The following is a 21,074-nucleotide window of genomic DNA, read 5'->3' as shown; positions in this document are numbered from 1 at the left end:
GATATTGGAGATATTTTATTCCATTGTATCCATTTGGGAAGATCTAACGGTCCCCGATCCCATCTTTACTCTGGAATTACACCTATTTAGAGACCAAACTACCATGGGAATGCTCTGTTCTAGCAGCGAGAGAACCACTCTCCTTTCCTTGGTTCTGAATCAGCTCTGAACGGCGCATTCAGAACAGAGTAGAGGGCCCATGCTAATGCCCACACAAACTAAGTGATCTGACTTGTAAAGAGTTGTAAAGGTTGTGAGTTTATTGATCAGGTAGGTCAGTCAGACTGGACTGGACTGAAGATATTAAACTCTATAGAGTTTAAAACAGTCGTTTACTTACAGTCGTTAAGAATCTTACCTGGGCTATATTATTTATAGAAACAGAAATATTGGATCAGATTAGTATCGTCCGACAGCCAGCATTAAGAGACTCGAATTGGATTGGGGGGTAAAAATCCTTGATTCAGATCTTCCCAATTTTTTTGTAGAGACTATTAGAGCCCCACTTGGGCTGTTATGTTGTTATATGTTATGTATGTTATGAGTATGTTATGAGTTTTCATTTGGGTGTGGTGGAGGGTGAGGTTAATAAAGTTTTGTTAGTCACTCCCTGTGTTTGTGTAGTATCTGAGCCTCGCTGCTTACCAGGTCATGGTGGCCATGCCCCTTGGTGGCCATGCCTGTGTATGTTATTTTTGTTGATTATTTTGTTCAATATAGACCTGTGCTCACTTTAATACACTATAATACTGTGTGATATTTGTTGTTATTGTATCTAATGAGTTGTTACAATGTCTTTTTTTATTACAGAGGGGAATTTATATGTGGATGTATAGATATATCGTTCAGGTAACATTTCATGTTTTTTTTTGTTTGTTTGTTTGTTTTAATTGTAGCCATGAGGAGTCATTTCTTTTCTCTTTTAAGGATCAAATCTGTGGAGTAATGGGGGGTGCTGGAAGAGCTGAGCTAGGAAAATGGGTGAAAAAAAATTGCAATGACACCAGCGGTTATATTTGCAGTCGTGCTGTGGGTAAGTGTGAACAGTCAGGAGCATTTTTGTCAATTTCTGCATTTTTAAATTCATCCTTGTCAAATTTCTTTTTATTTTACACTTCGGATCCATTCCATTCAGATCGCTCGCTCGTCCCAAGTACAACAGAGGTGCCCAAAACTTTCATCAAGCTTGGAAATTGTTCTTACATGCTCGTCCAAACAAACATGACCTGGAAAGAAGCGCAGAGTCACTGTGAGGCTGAGGGGGCAAACCTGGCCAGCATTCGGGACGCCTTCACCCAGTCCTACATTGAACTGCAGACTCATAAACTCGGACAACCTTTGTGGATTGGCCTGAACAGTGTGGAGGTAGGGTAAGGGGAAGACTAACTAGGCCTATTGCTTAAAGATAAATGCTGTGCATTCAAAGCAAAAAGTTTAATCAAAAGAAAAATAATGTGGATGTGTTTATAAACAGACAGATGGGTACTTCATGTGGATTGATAAATGGCAGTTGAATATGGAGAAGTGGGCCAGCTATGAACCGAACAAGCATCCCTGTGTTTATGTGGATGTAGATGGAACATGGAGAACTGCCCTCTGCAATCAAACCTATTACAGCTTGTGTAAAAAGTCAACAGGTGAGTTACCTTTTTCTCATTAAATGCAGCTGTTTTTTTTTTTTTTTTTGTTTGTTTTTTTTTGCTCCAAACTTACGTTTGCTGATTGTGACCAAACCTATCTGGACTGGATGTTTGTGTAGGCATGGCTGTATGGTGGGACAGTGCACCACCATATCCATTGCCTATATGAGTTCTTCTTTCCGAGAGTTTGCTTCCAGAATACATCTTGCCCTACAGTTCCCTGAACATTCTGCACTGTAGAAACTGCATGTAGGAAACATTCAGCATCTTCTCATAGCCTTCTCCTGCCTTGTGGGCATACTTTTTTTTATCTTTAGACAGTTGATAAGAGAAGCCCATGGTTGAAGTGTTAGTTTCTTTGAAGAAACTAAGAGAAACTAAGATTTGAAGAGTCAGAGATTTGGAAATTGGGATGTCTAAGTAGAGAAGTGACAAAATCTGTAAAGACTAGCACAAATCAAGGCTACAGCAAGTTTTGAAATCTGCAGTTTTTGACTTTGGGCGATTTTCATGCACTATGCGCCTCAGCCTTCAGGGACTAACTGTATACTGGCTAGTGTAACAGCTTTCTCTTCTTCACAGAGATTGCTCCAACTCTACCAGCTCAGTATTTAGGGGTGTGCCCCGAGGAAACTGAGGATGAACCAAAGATGACTTGGCTGCCTTATAAAGGGTACTGCTATGCAATTGTAAAGAGGAAAGAATCGTGGAACACTGCTTCTCGCATCTGTATGACAAGAGGTGAGTGTGAGGTGTTGGTTTTGTTATTATTTTACCATACAAGTAATCAAACAAACAGTGTGTGTGTGTGTGTGTGGGGGGGGGGGGGGGTGGGGGGGTGGGGGTGCTGTCACTGTGATCAGAGGATTGCTGGTTTATATGCCGACCAGCTGTCCTCCAGCCCTGTTGTTTGCCTGGTGACGCCGGCAGTTCAAAAAAGAGGCGTAGCTGGCTATGCACATGTCGAAGGGGGTTGCGCGTGTTGATCTGGCATTCACTAGTGTAGGGGGTGTTGTGTGTGATGGAGGGGAGCATACATATGGGTTGAGTAATTGATGATCTAAATAGGGTTGAAAATTGGTAAAAATATTAAATAAATGTACAAAAAAACAAGCAAACAAAAAAACAAACAAACAGTGCCAGTAAACTGTACCCACTCCCGTCCATCCCGTCAGCTATGCCAGTAACCACCAAATACCTCTGCCTAGAATTGATGTAGTTTGGAACCAACCAGAATGCAAGGGCCAGAGTTCCTTCATAGCTCTTAACACACAGAGAGGAGACAGGTACATAAATACAGTGTTTGTGTAATAGTGTTATAGTCTATTACTTTATATTGGATTAGCTGAACGAATGGAACCAGACTGAATGCCATGCAAAACTGTCCAGCAGTTTTCGGAGATCCCGAATTCTGAATCTGGGTAGAAGGGGAACATGTTTGTAAACCTTGACTCCTGAGTGTTCACATGTGGATCTATAGTCGTAAGAAACCAAAAATTGATCAGGGGCTGGTATGCCTCAAAGTTAGTGATGTTGATCTGAACAGAACTGCATATTTGTAAGTAAAAATGAGAAGGGGCAGTCCAGAAACAAACTATGCAAGTATTCAAAAGTAAAAAAAACTTTTGTTGTTCCACAACAAAAAGGCCTTATCTGTTTGTGAAGAAATCAGTGGGGGCCAAAAGGACAGTATGAGAGAGTGCAAGTGCTTTCCTGATCTCATACCAGATCTTAAGAGAATTTGCAATTATGGGGTTGTCTTTTATAGTAGCCGCAATGGGCTTCCTACTAGCAAAAAGCAAAGAGGGGAGAGAGGTATAGAAAATATCCTGCTCTATAGCCAGCCATGATAGAGGTGGTGGTGGCCACCTCATCAGTATATTATTAAAATCACTTATATTCTTAATCTTTAATGCACTCTTATATCCTTCATAAATTGATGCATTAACCTCATGCATTTCCACTTGGTAGTCAAATGTATTTCCAGTTAGCCCGAATAAAAATAGAGCTCCTGTTCAACAAACTACTTGTGTTGCTGTGTCATAAACCACATGTGTTAAAATATAAGATATTGAGAGGGTGCATTCAGGGTGCAGAGAGCAGGATCGTACAGGTGCTTGAAATAAATATTTATTGTTTTATCATATTTTCCAGGTCTGAAAAGTGTATTTCTTTTATTCTGTACCACAGGAGCTAATCTTGTTAGCATTTTGGATACAATGGAGTCGAAGTTTATAGAGAAGTGCCTCAGGTTGTTTGGTAGCCGGTACGAGCGTTACTGGTTAGGCCTTTTCAGGACCTACTCAGGTAATATATATATAAAAAAAATCTGTATGTCACCACTAAACCCCAACAGCCTCACAACCTAGGTTACAGACAAACACAATCTAAACATATTACACACAAACACACAGTATTTTTCATGTCTTTTATTGAACACATTGAGTAAACATTCATAGTGCAGGCTAGAAAAAGTAAGTGATCCGAGAGCTAACAAGAGTTAATGATTTCTCCAAGAGCTAACTGGCAAAAGGTGTTACAATTAAGAAGATTGAATTTCAACATTTGATAGGTCATTGGAAGGGCAGCAATCCAAAACCTCAAGCTGAAGAGATGTTGGGTGATGCAACAAGACAATGACCCAAAGCTTACAAGTAAATCAACTAAAGAAGATTTGTGTTTTAAAATGGCCAAGTCAGAGTCCTGACTTTAACCAAGATCAAGATGCTGTGGCATGAGCGAAGAGGATTGTTTACCCCAGGCATCCCAGAAATACTGATAAATGGAAGCAGGGAGAAATGGTCCAAAATTCCTCCTTGACATTGTTTAAGTCTTATTTGCAGCTTCAGGGTTCACTTACCTTTTTTGGCCTGCACTGCATTGCCTGTGTTTTAGTTTAGCTGCACATGAACAAACCTCTACATGATATGCCACTGTAGATATAATACACATTCATAATGTGAGTACATTGTGGACTGGGTATTGCTAAGTATTAAAACAATGAAGGTTTTGTGTGTATACTACGTAGGACACTGGCAGTGGCTGGACAAAAGTGTGATGGATTACACTAACTGGATGCTTTCTAGTAGTAAATATGATACATATGAAGAAAGAACTTGTCCATTTATCACAGCCACAGATTATGAATGGGGAATTCAGTACTGTAACAGTGACATGCCGTTCATTTGCAAAACAGAAAAAGGTATGTTTTAAATCAGTGCAGTGATTTACACATTCCACTACCACAGGAAAGCCAATGAAATCTCTTCATGTCTTGAGTGTAGAATTGCTAAAACCTCTTCTTTCTATTTTTGCTGCAGTTCTATCAACAGTTCCACCCACAGAAACTACACATACAGGTAAGAACCATGCAGATGCAGGAATAGGGATTTTCTATTGCCAATATTTTTTCCTTTAATAAATGTATATAAAGGAGTAAATGTGGGTCTAAAAATTGTGAATTCCCCATTTCCTTCTGGTCAAAATCATTCCATATGCTCTGACTGTAAATATGCAATGCTGAGTGATCATGGTTTTAGTAGATTAACCTAGGTACTGTATTCGATGTACCTACCTGATCTGTAGCAAATTACTACCCTGGATGAATCTTCAGACTTAACTACTTTACATATAGCATTAGTAATTCCATAGTGTCCTTAGTGTTGCTTTCTGTGATTTTGTTGCAGGTGAAGCTGAAACACGGTATGTTCCATATGGTGCTGTGTCAGTGGTCGTGGCACTCGCGGCCGTGTTTTCGCTGGCTGGATTGGTTTACATCTTCCATAGATGTTCCAAAAGCCAGGCTGCTTCTTCCACATTCGAGAATCCAATGTATTACAGAGTGGCAGGTCCTCTGCAAGAGGAGAACTAAATCTGATTCCTGGACATGTGACCTTAATGAGAACAGTCTGATTGGAATTTGCTTTTTTTTCTTCCAGTACCGCATTTACAATACTTCAGTGTCTGTCTTGCTGTAATAAAGAATGTCTAAATGCAGTATAAATTATTATTATTATTTTATTTTTTTTTATTAGATTTTTTGCTTGACTCTCAAATGGCTGCCTACTCCCAATGCAGTACTCTACATGGATTGTGGAAATAATTTGAGCCTCTGTACCAAAACATCATTATCATATATTTAACAAAAAGCCATCTGTGATTCATCAGTAGACTTAAATGCCTACCGGTCATATAGTCCACTGTTTATGTGTAGAATCCGGTTTCATTGGAAGAAGGGATTAGTAGGGAGCAGTAGTTTGATGGCTTGTGATGCCTCGTTCATGTGATGCTTGTTCGATTCAATTTAGTTCAGCTCAGTTTTATTGTAATATTAATAAAAGGTTGTACAGTACAATGAAACACTGGAAAAGATGCAGAATAGGGATACTCTAAAGAAAAGATCTAAGAATAACTGTATACAAAAAACATTACATGCTTAAGTATCTTATCTTATCTTACCTTAAAAACACAACTGCTGTTCACACCATGGAAAGATGCATGTTCACATATGTGTTATGATAAAATATATATCCAACTTGTCTTTCATTGATGCTATGAAAACATCGTTTTTCCAAAAATCACTGTCTTTGAGGTCAGTTTTTGTGTCGGTTACGAAGTCACTTCACTGCAGACCAGTCACTGCAAGCTGGCCTTCAACCTGCCAGTAGTGTTTATGGGATTCTTTTAGTTTAGCCTGATCTTTCTGGATTTTGATGAATGCAACCACGGTTATATTGTCAGCTGTGGTGCTTTTCGCTTCCGCTAGCCCAAATGGGGGGTTTTCTAAAGGATCATACGCTCTCCCATCTGGGCTGGCTAAAGATGTGGTGCTTCTGGGTGCACAACCAAACCACATGGCATTACAGTAACATTTGTCATTTGAGAATAGGTTCTCAAAATTTCTGGTTTAAGGTCCAACCTACGTCTTATCACACTTGTATGCTTTGTGCCCCTGGTGATTTGTGCTGCTAGTGACTGCCCAGCTGAATTCCTTAACCACAAGGCAGACCTTTCGGAACCTGCCTGCAGTTCCCCTCGGTTCACGAAACTGAGCCAATGCAGCACATTGAAACTAGTCTAGTGCCCTCTTCAGTTTCTGCAGCCATGTTATGAGACACCTTTTAAGACTCTAAATAAAGGGCTTGATGGTGACTGGGAACAAATTTAAAGTTGGGCTCAAATGAATATGCAGGAGCAGACAGTGCAGGAAAGTTCACAGTGTCTGGAACGGATGTCACTGTAATTACAGGGGGACACTGGTAAGACGGTGTACTGCAACCAGGTACAGGCCCAAATTTTAGATTTGCAATACCCTCTGACACCGTTGCTAGCAGAGGACAAGGGTTGACTTGACTCAGCAAAAACATGCTGATCCAGCCTTCCTTACAACTAGCCGACCCAACAGCTCTGGATATGGAGAGTTAGAATTGAAACAATCACTAAATATTACTCTCTCTATTTATTTTAAAGTGGGCGAGTCCATTTTTAGAGAATAAAACATAAGTAAGTAAAGAAAGCAAAACTAATCATCTGATCACCTCTAGATCTTCTTAGATCAGTGTTTCTCAACCCTGGTCTTCGAGGCTCACTGCCCTGCACATTTTAGTGCTATTCCTGCTTTAACCCTTTCCTGCCTGAGTGGAACATTCCATTTTCGGACACTATGTAACATAGTCATAGAAAATACCTTATTGTGTAAATACAGTACATAGCATAGACAATATATACAACACCATTATAACCAGAAGAATCAGTTCTTTAAAATGATATAAACTCAGTATGGTTATTTAAGTGTAATATAATCAAATCTATACAAATATCATCATAACCCACTTAAAAAATTCAACATTTTTATTTCATTCATAAATACTTACATTTCTAACACATTTATAGAGAAAAATATAGAGTATATAAACTGTTTGCAATTTTGTGAGCCATTGTCAGGAAAATAATTTTGTCTCTATCATCTTTTATTCAAATGTTATAGTTAATTTGGCAGAAAGTGTCATTTAGCAATTTAAAAAGTTTGTGTAGCTCTTTTTTAATCTCACTTTTTACCAATGTCAACAAAACACAAAACTAATGAAAATGTACTTTTATGAAAAGTAAAGACTACATACACACAGCATTTGTCATGCCTGCTCCTGTTGTCATGTCTGCCTTTGTTTGGTTTTGCCATGTGCTTCCAAGCACATGTGTCTTGTCTGCCCTAGCCACGCCTGTCTATTTGTGTTTCCACTTGTGTCTCCTCTTTAGCCACACCCCCCTTGTTAGTCCCAGGTGTTCCTGTGAGTCTCTTGTTAGTGTCTGTATAAGTACCCCTTTGTTTCAGTCGTCCCTTTTCTGGTTTTGTTCATGTTTTGCATGTGCGCAAATTCCTGTTCCTGTGTTTGTGTTCATGCCAGTGCACAGTTTGTAGATTTGGCCTGTTTGTGAGTCAGGTGTTCTTTATTTTGCTAAACTTTGTGCTTGTTTGGTTTCAGGAGAATCAGTTCTTTACAATTTTATGAAACTCAATGTTCATTCATAAATTCTTAAATTGTTAACACATTTCTGTGAAATATAGAGAAAAATATAGAGTATTTGATGAAATATGTGCCATTTTGTGAGCCATTTGTCAGGAAAATAATTCATCTTATCTATCATCTTATATTCAAAAGTTATAGTCAATTTTGCAGGTGTCATTTAGCAATTATGATAATAACATTTTTGTGTAGGTCATTTATTACTTTTTACCAACATCAGCACACACTATAAACCAATGAAAGTGCACTTTTATTAATTACTAAATTGTCAACATCCATATTTTTAAAATAAAAAAGCAGAAAAAATGTATTTTAAAAACAGTGTTTAGTTTAAAATATTAAAGATTTTTATTAGAACTATATACACTTCTCATTCTATTCATAATTGCAAAACAACACATTAACATGAACATAGTTTCATTACATAAAATCATTCAAGCTGTAGATTTTCATGCAAATATCTGCAATAGCAGTGCAGTCGCACTGCTGAAGAATAATGAACAATGCATCACTCCATAAAACAAACTCTCAAATAATCAAATTCAACAATACAAGAAAATGCAATTATTTGTTCAGGATGATCAGTGAACAATTCAGTACAGTTTTGAAGCAACAGGATATCAAATCTCATCTGAGCCATTTTGCCAAAAATTCACTACAAAAGATGAGGAAGCTCCAACCACTTCCTTATCTACGTAAAACGATGAGGAAGTGGTTGGAGCTACTGAAGGCTGAGATAGCTAGATAGATAGTTGCATTGACGGCAATGTCCGCAAGCTGGTGCCACAGATTTTCCCTAAAGTTTTTTCTGGCTGTAGGCTGCTAAACTAAACCCATAACCTGATGCTGCATTGGAACGATGCCAGTCCTGAAACTAAATAAAAGTTACTGATATTTAGTGAAAAACTTTAGGCACTTCATGGACTTAAAACACTGTTCAGCCGTGCCTGCCTGCATGTGTGAGATCCCCTGCTTGTCCCTTCTCCCTGCTCTTAAATAAACGGAGCAGGCTGCTGAAGGCCATGTGTGTGGATTTTAGCTGCTTTTCCGAGCTGGATTACTTTCTTGGTTAGATAGAGTAAGTCCTGTTGTTTGCTTTGATATGTGCGTTACTCTGATCCTGAGTTGTGAAGCCTAGAGTACCGACAAATCAGGTTCAATGAATGAATTCTAATCCTAGTATCGGATCAGTGCATCCCTAATACTAATGCAAGAAATAATGATGTCGTGCAGTGACGTCTTGCGTGTGTACATGGAAGACTGCAGGAAGGTCAGGTGTGCATGCTGAGGTAGACCCACCCCTTCTTGAAGTGTTTTTTTTCCCCACTTTTCACACCACGCTTTGGTTCAGTGGGTTCCCTGGCTTCCAGCACACTAAGCAAAACATACCCAATCATTCTTGTCCACTGTTCACCCTTCTAATGATCTGTTTCTCAGTTTATTTATTTATCTCCCTGTTTAAACTAAATAAAGAAACCAGGAGATCTGCTAATACATCCCGTCATACATCAAGTTACATCAAGCACACAGAGCAGGCCTGCAGTTATGATTGAACTGTTCTCTCCACTGGCTTCCTGTAGCTGCTGCCCGCATCAGATTCAAAACCCTGATGCTGGCCTACAAAGCCAAGAATGGACCAGCCCCTCTGTACTTGATGGCAATGGTCAAAAGCCAGTCTGCACCAAGAGCCCTTCCAGCTTCAAGTACGGCTCGGCTCGACCCGCCATCCCTCAAAATCCACAGAAGACGAGCGTCCAGGCTTTTTTCTGTCCTGCACCAAAGTGGTGGAACAAGCTTCCCCTGGGTGTCCGAACAGCAGAGTCGCTCGCTGTCTTCAAACGCAGACTGAAGACCCACCTCTTCTGAGAATACTTGGGCGAATAGCAGAGTGGTCACCTTACTGACTTGTGTTTATTAGGTATCTTTGAACTATTAGTCTATTCTAACTAGCTGAGGTTTTTCTTAAGTAAATAGCAAAGCACTTTTGTAAGTCGTTCTGGATAAGAGTGTCTGCTAAATGCCTTAAATGTAAATGTAAATGTAACTGGTCCTGGATTTAGAAAGCTCCCTTATTGTAGCTGTTGTATCTTTTAAGACCTTCAGAGGCAAGTACTAGTTTCTCTATTTTACAGGGTTCTGTCGTGTCATCATTAGTGGACACAAGCCTTACTCTGTTCTTCAGTGGTCAGGACCCCACAGGACCACCACAGAACAGCTATTATTTGGGTGGTGGGTCATTCTCAGCACCTATGTGCCTGGAGCAGAACCTCAGGTGAGAGGCAGAGCCCAGCCCTTGTGCATGGGCTCCCCACTGAGGCCAGCAGAGGGAGACATTACAGTTGTTTTAAGCCCTATTCGGACTGGATTCGTTTTACATAGGAAGGTGAAGTGATGCCATTTTACCACAGGATGTCTGTAACCTATAGCAATAATGAAATTTTAGTTTCAAAAAGTTTTAGTCTGCGCTTCTAAAGTCCTTGGCTCGTCTTCTAGATCGTACAACCACTAATCCGAGATATCTGTGCCATGTATAATGAACCTTAATTCAATCCAATTTAGATTTATTTAGCTCAGCACATGGGGTGGGAGAAGAAAGGGGAATTCAGGAGTATAAATAGACTCGTTTACAGCCTGTAAAAGAAATTAGAAAGACAATAATAATAATAATGATTGGAAACTTATAATCAGACCTGTACAGAACAGTGTTAGTATGAAAACAGACTACATCAGCAAGAAAAGCAGAACAGTACACTGGTGGATTATCCGAAAGCTTGTGCAGAAAGTGTATCGGAGTCCCGAACAGCAACCGTAGGCTTATTCCAGAGTTGAAGGGCCTCATTTTTGTGAGTGAAGTGTACGCTGGTGTTTCACTGGTTGTAGGGTTTAAGAAGTTCCTCAAAATACTGCAAGGTCAAAACATTGAGAGACGTAGAGGAAGTCAGAGGGACATCAGAGGGAGTATTTTATAATCAATGCAGAATTGAACTGGTAACCAGTTGTAACGGTCACTTTAAGGTGGAGTACAGTGCGCATGTGCACGGTGAGAGCCAGAGCGAATAATGGAGAGTGTGGAGGAAAGTGCGGGAGAGTGTGTGCGTGTGGTGAACTGTGCTGGGTTGTAGCCTGGGTTCTCCAGCTGGTGTTGTCTAGGACGTTGTGACGAGCGAAGTCGAGGTGCTCTCATTGCTCATTAAAACTGACTCTGAAACCCCTGCACGACGTGTTCCCTGCGTGTCTCTTCATGGAGCTAAGTATTCACTTCTCCACGAGAGCACCCACCTAACACCTACCATACTTCCATTCGTTACACAGTGCAGGGATGAGAGAACAGGACTAAGGTGGTGAAATTCTCTAGCTCTGGCAGGCACTCTAGCAGCTGCATTCTAAACTAGTTGGAGCTTTTTTTTAATAATTTGCAAGAACTTCCAACCAGAGGGCCATTACAGTAATCCAGTCTTGAGGTTATAAAAGCAAGCACCAGCTTCTCATCATCATTTAAAGAGACTACGTTGCACAGTTTGGCAACATTTACGTAGAGGGAGGAAGGCAGTTATAACTATGTAGGAGTTAAAAACAACCCCAGCGTTTTTACAGTGGTGCTGGGTATGACTGAAAGCCTATCTAGAGTTACAGCATCGTTACATTTATCAACATCGGGACCAAAAAGTAAGATTTGTCTGGATTGAGTAAGAGAAAGTTGTGAATCATCAAGATTTTAATCCGTCTGGTATTTCATTGAGACAAAGGTCCTCATTTGGTTTAGCTGATAAATAAAGCTTTTACTGAACTAAGGTGGTTGTCAGTAATAATGTCTGACAATAACTGCTTTAGGTGATATTGTATATTTACCAGCATAAATTCAATGTGGGAGCTGCTTGTACTCAGAAAACCAGAAGAACTGTATCAATTCAGGTTATTTTACAAATCTGCATTTGCAAACTATGTGGGGGACAGACACCATCTCAATACAGTGGGATTTGCCCGACATGTTACGAGTGAGTGATGATGATCTCTGATATATTTAACATGATGCAGAAAAACTCACCTGTCAATTAGCCACACAGGAATAATATAAAACATTTTTAGTGCTATATTAGGGGTTGTTTTTATGGCTCGTCTAACAGTAGGTAAAAGGTACTGAAAACTTTACTGACACGCAAGCATACAGCATACATGTACAACTGATCCTCTCAGAATAGGGCTTAGAAGTCAAAATTGGTATTAGATCACTAGTGGGCACCTACCAAAGTAGGTGTATTGAAATAGAGCACCTGGGTAAAAAGTAGGTGGGTATGCAAAGATTTATAGTAATACATCTTATTCCTATAATAGATGACCACAAAAGTCAAAACCTCTTTCAGTCTAGTCATGTTGAGCACAGTAGCCTGAGGGCAGGTCAACTTGTAGGGCTTGTTAAAGCAAGCTATGAACTATGGGTAAGCTCTATTGTGTTTCAGTGAGTATTGGTTAAAGAACAGATGTACATTACTGCCTTGCTAAATAATCCAGCTCGACATCAGCTCCTGCTGGTAACTGGGTTTACATGATGATTGGAAATCTGATCATCCAATAGAAAACACCTTATGCTGGCCACAGCACATAATATAATTTGAGTTTGATGGCTTTGATAGCTGCTCTGTCAATTATCTACTTACATATTTGATGAGGTCACACCTCACACCTCATGAGGTCCTCAGTTGTGTAGATTTTTTTTTTTTAAATTAAATTGATTATATTCCAATAAAGTTGACATTAGGATGCATGTTGTTTACAGTCAGCTCAATGCTACAACACACAGAGATAATATTATCCTTTGCTGCAAATCAAGACGTTTGGCTGTACTGAATGGAGTTCAGCGGTTCTTACTCTTGACCTGGGCAATGGATATATTCAAATGGCTGTGGCAGAGAGGAATCATGCCAAGACATCATTCCATACCCCATATTGCTTAATTGGATTTTATAAGATGCCCTTTGGACTTTTGTACATTTGATGGAGTAGATGATCTTAGCACAAATTCGTGATGCCCACCAGATTACAACTCAAAGTGAAATGACTGAATTCCACGGGTGCTTCTGAACTATTATTGCAGTCCTTACTAAGAATATGTTTTTTTTTAAGCTGTTACTTATCCAATAAATGTGTTTTTTGTCTTTTAACAATTCCTGCTAATTTATTATTGTAATGGATTTATTTTGGTATTAGATTAGTTTATTGCATTCCCATATTGTCTTGCTAAATTGGATATCTTTTGCAGTCAAGATGGGATTGTGCTTTGCCTTTCTAGCAGTTGTGAAAGCAGTTCTCTCTGAAAATGTTCTTGGTATTCCAGACCTCACATGAGCACATGTAAACAATGAGGAAAAACAGACAAAGAATTGGGAATAGCAGGGCTGGATGTGGGGGACTAGACAGGTGACTAGAGTGAATGTGAGGCTGGACAACAAACGACAGCTAACTGGACAAGGGACCGAACAGGGACATGGACACCAGACATGACAGGAGACATGACTCTGGATTGGACAGATGACTACATGGCTGACTGGATATTAACAGAGATCACAAAATGAGTAACAGGGACAGACACCAGGATAGAGTCAGAGATTGAGACACTGACAGTGACCGGAACAGAGACTGGGATGGAATCAGGAACTGGGAGATAAATTGAAACTAGGGCAGATATATACCTGGAGGAGTGGGTGGACATAGTCTTGAACGAGATTGGGCTTGGCCTTTCTTGCAGTCCTACAAGCAGTTCTCTCTGAAGGTTTTCTCGGTCTTCCAGACCTCAACTTAAACTCCACCAGATCTTCCTGTTAATTGCCTTTTCTTCATTACTGTAACAGGTGTCTTTGTCTTGCCCTTGTGTTTCTTGTCTCCACCCTAGCTATGCCTTGTCATTATTGGACCCACCTGTGTCTCCTTTGTAACCCTGCCCTCTTGTTAGTCTTAGATGTTGCTTGTTGGTCTGACTGTATAAGTACTCCCTTTGTTTCAATGTTCCTTGCCTGGTCTTGTGCCTGTGTTTCATGTCAGTTCATGGTTGTTGCCTTGGTTTGTGTTATCCTGTCTGTCTGTTTGGTTCTACTTTAGTTTGGTTCTCTGGTTATGTTTGTTTTTGTATCTAGTGTTTGTTCATTTTGGAACCTTTTTTGTTATTTTTATTAAATGTATCTGCATGTACGTCCGCCTATGATGTGCACATGGCATGGCAAAACAGAGACACAGACTAGGAAAATACTAAAGCGCAGGCCTCTGGTCAGAACTATTTATAGATTATTGATAAAAAGTCACTGGGCCACCGCTTAAGACTGTTCTACTGGAGTTGTGCTTAAAAAATCATAATGTAATTATAATCATCATAATAATCATGGTAGAGTATAACTTATAACTTATAATCTCAGAATATATTGAGAATAATCTACTTGGAGTAATTAATTATTTTTATTTTTTTTAACATTTTTTTTTTCCAGAGTAAATCAACTTCATTTAAGTAGGTGCATTACAACCCTCCAATAATTACAGCTCAGCCACAACCCCCCCAAATAATAAATACTGCTAATAGTTTTAGAGAAAATAATAATAATAATAATAATAATAATAATAATCTTTAATGCTATAATAAATGCTACAGTAAGCACATTAATTAATGTTACTACACTGATGCAGTAAATATTAAAGTTACCAATCAAAGCATGGGTAATACACACAGCCATTTGAAGAACTTAAGAACTAACACAGTTTCCAAACACAAGAGCTGCCGTTTTGTCAGTAACCACTAACTGAATTCTGTGTAGTGTTGTGGCTTCTGAGTCATATCATCTGTCCTCAGTCATTCTGCTGTTTCAGCAACAACAGGGCAGAGGAGTGAGAACGTCTTAATGCAATTATGCAATTGCAGCTCTCCAAACAATCGGCAAGTGACTGTAAGGCATGACATGTGGCCGTTGTTGACTTTAAGGTCTAAAATGTGCTCTGTGCAGTTTGCTTGGTGTTCTGTTCTACTGGTTTAATCTGATGACTGAAGTTAAATATTTCATGTTAGTCTTTACTAAAATATCCCAAGCTGTGCTTAAAATGACTGTGTTTAGTAAATTAGCTAGTTCAGCTAAAATTGAATAACCATTAAGGACAGCTTATTGGACATGGACTTGCTCAAATCCACACCTTATCAAGGATCCCAATTAGATATAGAATCAGAATCAGATTTATTGGCCAAGTATTTTGACACACACAAGTAGAGACGGCCAATGAGAACGTCTTAGATCAGCTAAGGCTGAAGAGCCATGTTAACATTAGTGAGGTGTTTTAGAGACCTCTGAGGATTGAACAAAGGCAATAAAAGGGATGAGGGATTACTTTTGCCATTTCACAGATCCAATAGACCTGGTCAACCATCCTTGTCTTTGTCTTAAGTCGTTCCGATCCGATCCAGTGTATCGGAATTGGGGCAGATCCATGTATATTTTTTAACGTATCCGGTAACAGCTATTTTGAACCCGTTCCAGTTCTTTTTTTTGAAGGCTGTGTTCAGCGCCCCCTTTGGCGTCCTCAACACGCCAACAACTGACATTATTCACAGCCCTTAAACAGCCTATCAAAGAATGATCCCACCAGTTTGTACAGAAGTCCCTGTAGTTACTGGGTAATACACCTTAGTGTGTAATAAGCCTTAGTGAGTGTTCTCAGAATGTAGCTAACATAAAAGGTTAGAGTCTGCAATGTGGAGCTATTTTACAGTAGAATATAATTAAACAAAACATCATATCTGAAACTTTCTAAGAACTATTGCTGAAACTCACGGTAGAACTGTGCACCATTCAAATCAATCAAAGCATGGGTAATACACACAGCCATTTTAAGAACTTAAGAACTAACACAGTTTCCAAACACATAAGCTGCCGTTTTGTCAGTAACCACTAACTGAATTCTGTGTAGTGTTGTGGCTTCATATCATCTGTCCTCAGTCATTCTGCTGTTTCAGCAACAACAGGGCAGAGGAGTGAGAACGTCTTAATGCAATTATGCAAACAATCGGCAAGTGACAGTAGCATGGCATGACATGTGGCCGTTTAGACTTTAAGGTCTAAAATGTGCTCTGTGCAGTTTGCTTGGTGTTCTGTTCTACAGGTTTAAATCTGATGACTGAAGTTAAATATTTCATGTTAGTCTTTACTAAAGTATCCCAAGCTGTGCTTAAAATGACTGTGCATGGTAGAACTGTGCACCATTCTTTGTTTTTAAACCAGCACTGAACAGCATTTAGAGCAAGAGGTAGAGGAATCTGATGTAGGTAATTTTTTTAATTCTTAGAAAGATATTGCAGAATGGCAATGAGCCTGGCCCTGGCCATGTTTTTTGACATCAGGGGTCAAAAAGCGAAATCGAGAGAGCATTAATTCTAACTTAGAACAGTGACAAATATTCCCAGAATGGTCGGCCTGACAAAGTTCCTCAAATAGCGCTGTGTCACTCATCCAGGAATGCACAAAAGAAGCCAGACGATCATCTAAGCAACTGCGGAAGCCGCTCACTTCAGTCAGTATTAATGATTCCACTATTTTAAAGGGACTAGAAAAATGTTGATGCCTTCCAAGCCTTTCTGAATAATGTCTTATGGACTGAAGTGGCTGATTGGGCTTTTTAGAAGACAGAAACCAGCATTCTGGAATAGGAAAATCTGACCCACAGTCAAACATGGTGCTGGTAGAGTGATGGTGTTGGGATACTTTGCCTCTGCTTCAGGTCTTCCAACTTTTGGTCTTCCTGTTGGTCACATTCCTTAGCCAATCAGTGCACTTCAAATGATGCACCATGCAATTAATATCTGAAATTTTCTGAAAACTATTACTGGAACTCGTGGCAGAACTGTGCACCTTTCTTTGTTTTCAAACCATCACAGAACAGTGTTCAGAGCGAGAGCTGGAGGCTAATGCTAATGCTAGGCACCATAAACCAGTTCTTTCACATCAGAAATGTTTTAATTTTACAATTTACTAAATAATGTAAAATTGACATTATTACATTATTTGATTTATTATTAATCAGCAGCACATCTTTCCGAAACTGTCTGTGTTGTTTATACAAACAACAAGATCACATCGGCCTCTGCTGATACTCGGTTTGGGCGACAAAATAACTGTATTGGAACATGCCTAATTAAAAGAGCACAGCTTTGACAGACAACCATCGTCAAGCTAAAACCTTCCTTCTGTCTAGGCAATATATGAATGAAAATCATTACATTCATAAATTTGCAGGTGAGCTATGTGGGCAATGGTACACAAACGTATACAAGGTATTAATAAAATGACAAGAGAATGTATAATTCTTTCATAATTCATTTTATCAGGCCATTTGTTGTAGGTCAACTGAATGACTGCTGCAAGTTGAAAATCCAGTGCAAATCTCTGAAACTGTACATAAATGCAGTGTCACCAAAAAGCCCACAGGATGTACTTCTGACCCATAAGAAAAGTGGCGCAATTTCCCAATAAGAATTCATAATCAGGTTTTTGGTTCCTGTAAATGTCGGGATGGCACATAGTGGACAGTGATGCAAAAATGTTAGAGCACCCATTGAAAACCATAAGCTTTTTTTTTTTTTTTTTTTTTTATTATTGTTTTTTTTTTTTACATTTTTAAACCTTCTGGACATTTGATTATCGTTCTAACAGTATTCAGAGACAACTAAGGACATGCAATTGAAGAAATGTAATGTTCTTTTGAAGAACAAGCTAGGGCACCTCTATATTTACTGCTACCTAAAATACCAAAATGTATATTCCGGTTCTCCACATCAGCTGCAGCTATTAGAACATCATTAGAGGGGATTTTGGAGGAGCCGGTCTTATTTAAACATCAAGCGATGGCACTGTCACAATTTCCAATGTTGGGATAAAGTCTTGCCAGAGTTGCAACGTGTTCTGACCTCTCGATAGTTTGGTGTAAGGTGGACAGGATAGTCTTAACTGCTGTCTTAACTCTCAAGCCTTTTTCTCATCTTGATGTTCCAATATGATTAATAGTGTTTTAATGGCATCACAGGTTTTTAGGTTTGGCCTATGCAAATTGGCTGTATGTAACACATAAATAAAAAAAAATGACTTATTATTTGGGGGATGAGTTTTTTTTACTTCTACCAGAAAACTCTGAAGACATGAGGGCAGTAATTGTAAATTTATTCTTGCCAATTAATGACATAAATGAATTGATTAATTGAAGCTAACCTGTTAATAGTCTTTGGCATAGGCCCCGTCATCATCCCAGGTCTTGCACCATCGAGACTCTCGTAGATCCTGCCGAACATAGAGGCTGGGGACAGAGGCTACCCCTGGGCATCCGTCGGTAACAAAAAGGTGGTGGTGGGGAGGAAGGAGAGAGAGACGTGACACTGCTTCTGAAAACAGCAACAAAAGTATGTAATTAGAGGTGTTTTAACACAGGTGGAGGCTGGTGATTGGCTGAAGAACAGTGACACTGCATTAGAGTCTCCCGGTAGAACTTTTACTAGAGCTTTCATTTCTACCAGAAGACTCTGAAGACATAGGGACAGTAATTGTGAATTTAATCTTGACCATTAATGAGATGGGAACAATGTTAACAAGTAAGAACTGTTGATTGTCTTAGGCGTAGATGAAGTGATTTTCCATACAGCAATTGTGCCGCAGAGATCCAGCCGAGTTGATCCGGGACTTATACGAATTAAGCATGTAATTTGGTCCCTAAAGTAAACAATATGTGCCATACACCGCCACCCGTAGTTTGCTTAATGCAGATACACACCTTTACAGATTTGGAGATCGCAACCTGGGTCTCCAGGATTAGTTCATCATGTGGCCGTTTGTAGGCATCATAGGCAGAAGATACCCATCTACCGAGCAGCTTGATTGAAGTGATGGGAAGGCCTAGTTTTGCAGCTGTAGTGGCCGTACCTATCCGAAATGAATGTCCAGAGTAGCGTTCAGAAGACAGCCCCCATCTTTTTATTACATCCGACAAGCGTTCACTGGAACCACTTGGTAAAACGAAAAGAGGTGCACAGGGAGAACAGGTGTGAAGTTGAAGATTCTTAACCATAGATGTGTAAGGACATAGAGATTGACCAGTTCTAGATGATTTAATTGAGAGTCGTGATTCAATTAAATTCAAACTTTAATTGAATCACGAAATGAACTTTTTACAACAAATGTCACAAAGCAGATCCGGGTCCGAGCCTCCTTTGAGCAAGCTAGTGGCAACAGCAGCAAAAAATACCTTGGTTTAAGAGAGAAAAACCTCAAGAGGAACCAAGACTCAAAAGGGGAACCCATCCTACTCTGGTCAACACTGGATAATAACAATTAAAAGCAAAACAGGAATAAAAATAACAATAAAACAAAACAGAATTAAGAAAATAAAATGTGGCGTCAAGCTATACAAGATAAAAATGTGAGATACTAAAGTCCATGCAGATAAACAGTCAGAAGCGGAGTCATGCAGTGAGGTGAGGATGAATCAATGCAAGGCCCCAGAGCAGAACAGTGGGCAGTAGGGTAGTGGTACCAGGATGGAACAGTTGGGACTGGGCATCTCAATACATGAGAAAGAGACAGAAAGAAAACAGAAAGGAGGGAAAAACACAAGGGGTTAGGAGACAGCAGACAGCAGCTCAGCACATAGGGGAGAGACAAGAAAGAAGAAAATTAGGATGTGTTTAGGAGTTTGAATAGGCTGACAGACTGAAGTCACTTCTAAAAACTGCATGCAATTAGAGGACTTTTAACACAGGTGGTGGCAGGTTGGTTGAAAAATAATGATGCTGCATTAGAGTCTCCTGGTAGAACTTTTGCTAGAGCTTTCATTTATTTATTTATTTATTATTTTTTATTTTAAAATATTTGATAAATTAGACATTTTGCAGAGAATGTGCATTTTATATAGTTTTCCAAAAAAAATCCAAATAAATAAGATTTTAAAATTATGCTCTTTATTGCATTTCTTTATTGCATGTATTCAGTGTAAAACATAAGAAAATATACAAAGGTACAGCTAAAAAAGAAGCACATTGTTTGATAACGTTTCTCCTTGTGGCTTTTCCACCAGTAGCATTATGGGACATAATCTTAAAAGGAATCTAGTTGCTGTCTTGTAAGTAGTGACTCTGCAAGATTCTCAGCCTTTGTGAAATCATAGTCTGTGACTAAAAACTCTGAGTAATGACAAATTGTCTTTAGATGTAAGAGAGTGTCAGACTTTAGGTTTTTTTTAATCGTCCAGTGTGTAGTTACTATTAGTCTGGTTTGCTCTTAACTTGCTCTTAACATTGCAAGACCAAAAGAACTCTTCCACTGTTCCACTGTCCGCTAAATCATGGTGGAGAACATTTTAAAACAACTGCCACCAATGGCCAGGTCAGGTTGTCCTAGCAAATGACATCTCAAGACTATCAAGGGATTCTAGAGGGAAATGTGCTGCCCAGTGTCAGAAAGCTTGGTCTCAGTCGCAGGTCATGGGTCTTGCAACAGGATAATGACGCAAAACACATAGCTAAAAACACCCAAGAATGGCTAAGAGGAAAACACTGGACTATTCTGAAGTGGCCTTCTATGAGCCCTGACCTAAATTTTATTGAGCATCTTTGGAAGGAGCTGAAACATGCCGTCTGGAAAAGGCACCCTTTAAACCTGAGACAACTGGAGCAGTTTGCTCATGAGGAGCGGACCAAAATACCTGTTGAGAGGTGCAGAAGTCTCATTGACCGTTACAGGAATCATTTGATTGCAGTGAATGCCTCAAAAGGTTGTGCAACAAAATATTAAGTTATGGGTACCATCATTTCTGTCCAGGCCTGTTTCATGAGTTTATTTTTTTTAAATAATTCTGGTGAAGCAATGGTTGAAAAGCAATGTCTTACTTTCATTGGTTCATT

At 39.4% G+C, this 21,074-nt stretch overlaps 1 protein-coding gene across 1 annotated transcript in view; it reads left to right on the top strand.

Moving 5' to 3' along the window:
• Positions 1 to 5,643, top strand: part of LOC140562467 (macrophage mannose receptor 1-like) — a 39,436-nt gene extending 33,793 nt beyond the window's left edge. The window contains exons 23-31 of the mRNA XM_072688134.1: positions 557 to 569; positions 928 to 1,033; positions 1,136 to 1,365; positions 1,475 to 1,637; positions 2,223 to 2,381; positions 3,831 to 3,947; positions 4,669 to 4,842; positions 4,961 to 4,999; positions 5,327 to 5,643. Coding sequence (XP_072544235.1) covers positions 557 to 569; positions 928 to 1,033; positions 1,136 to 1,365; positions 1,475 to 1,637; positions 2,223 to 2,381; positions 3,831 to 3,947; positions 4,669 to 4,842; positions 4,961 to 4,999; positions 5,327 to 5,511 — 1,186 coding nt within the window. The 3' untranslated portion in view covers positions 5,512 to 5,643. The remainder of the gene's footprint in view (positions 1 to 556; positions 570 to 927; positions 1,034 to 1,135; positions 1,366 to 1,474; positions 1,638 to 2,222; positions 2,382 to 3,830; positions 3,948 to 4,668; positions 4,843 to 4,960; positions 5,000 to 5,326) is intronic.
• The last annotated feature ends 15,431 nt before the right edge of the window (positions 5,644 to 21,074 follow it).

This window comes from Salminus brasiliensis, chromosome 9 (genome assembly GCF_030463535.1).
Source record: "Salminus brasiliensis chromosome 9, fSalBra1.hap2, whole genome shotgun sequence".
In the NCBI taxonomy this organism is placed as follows: Eukaryota; Metazoa; Chordata; class Actinopteri; order Characiformes; family Bryconidae; genus Salminus; species Salminus brasiliensis.
Note: the sequence above shows the minus strand (reverse complement) of the source record. Positions and strands in the feature narration are given on the sequence as shown.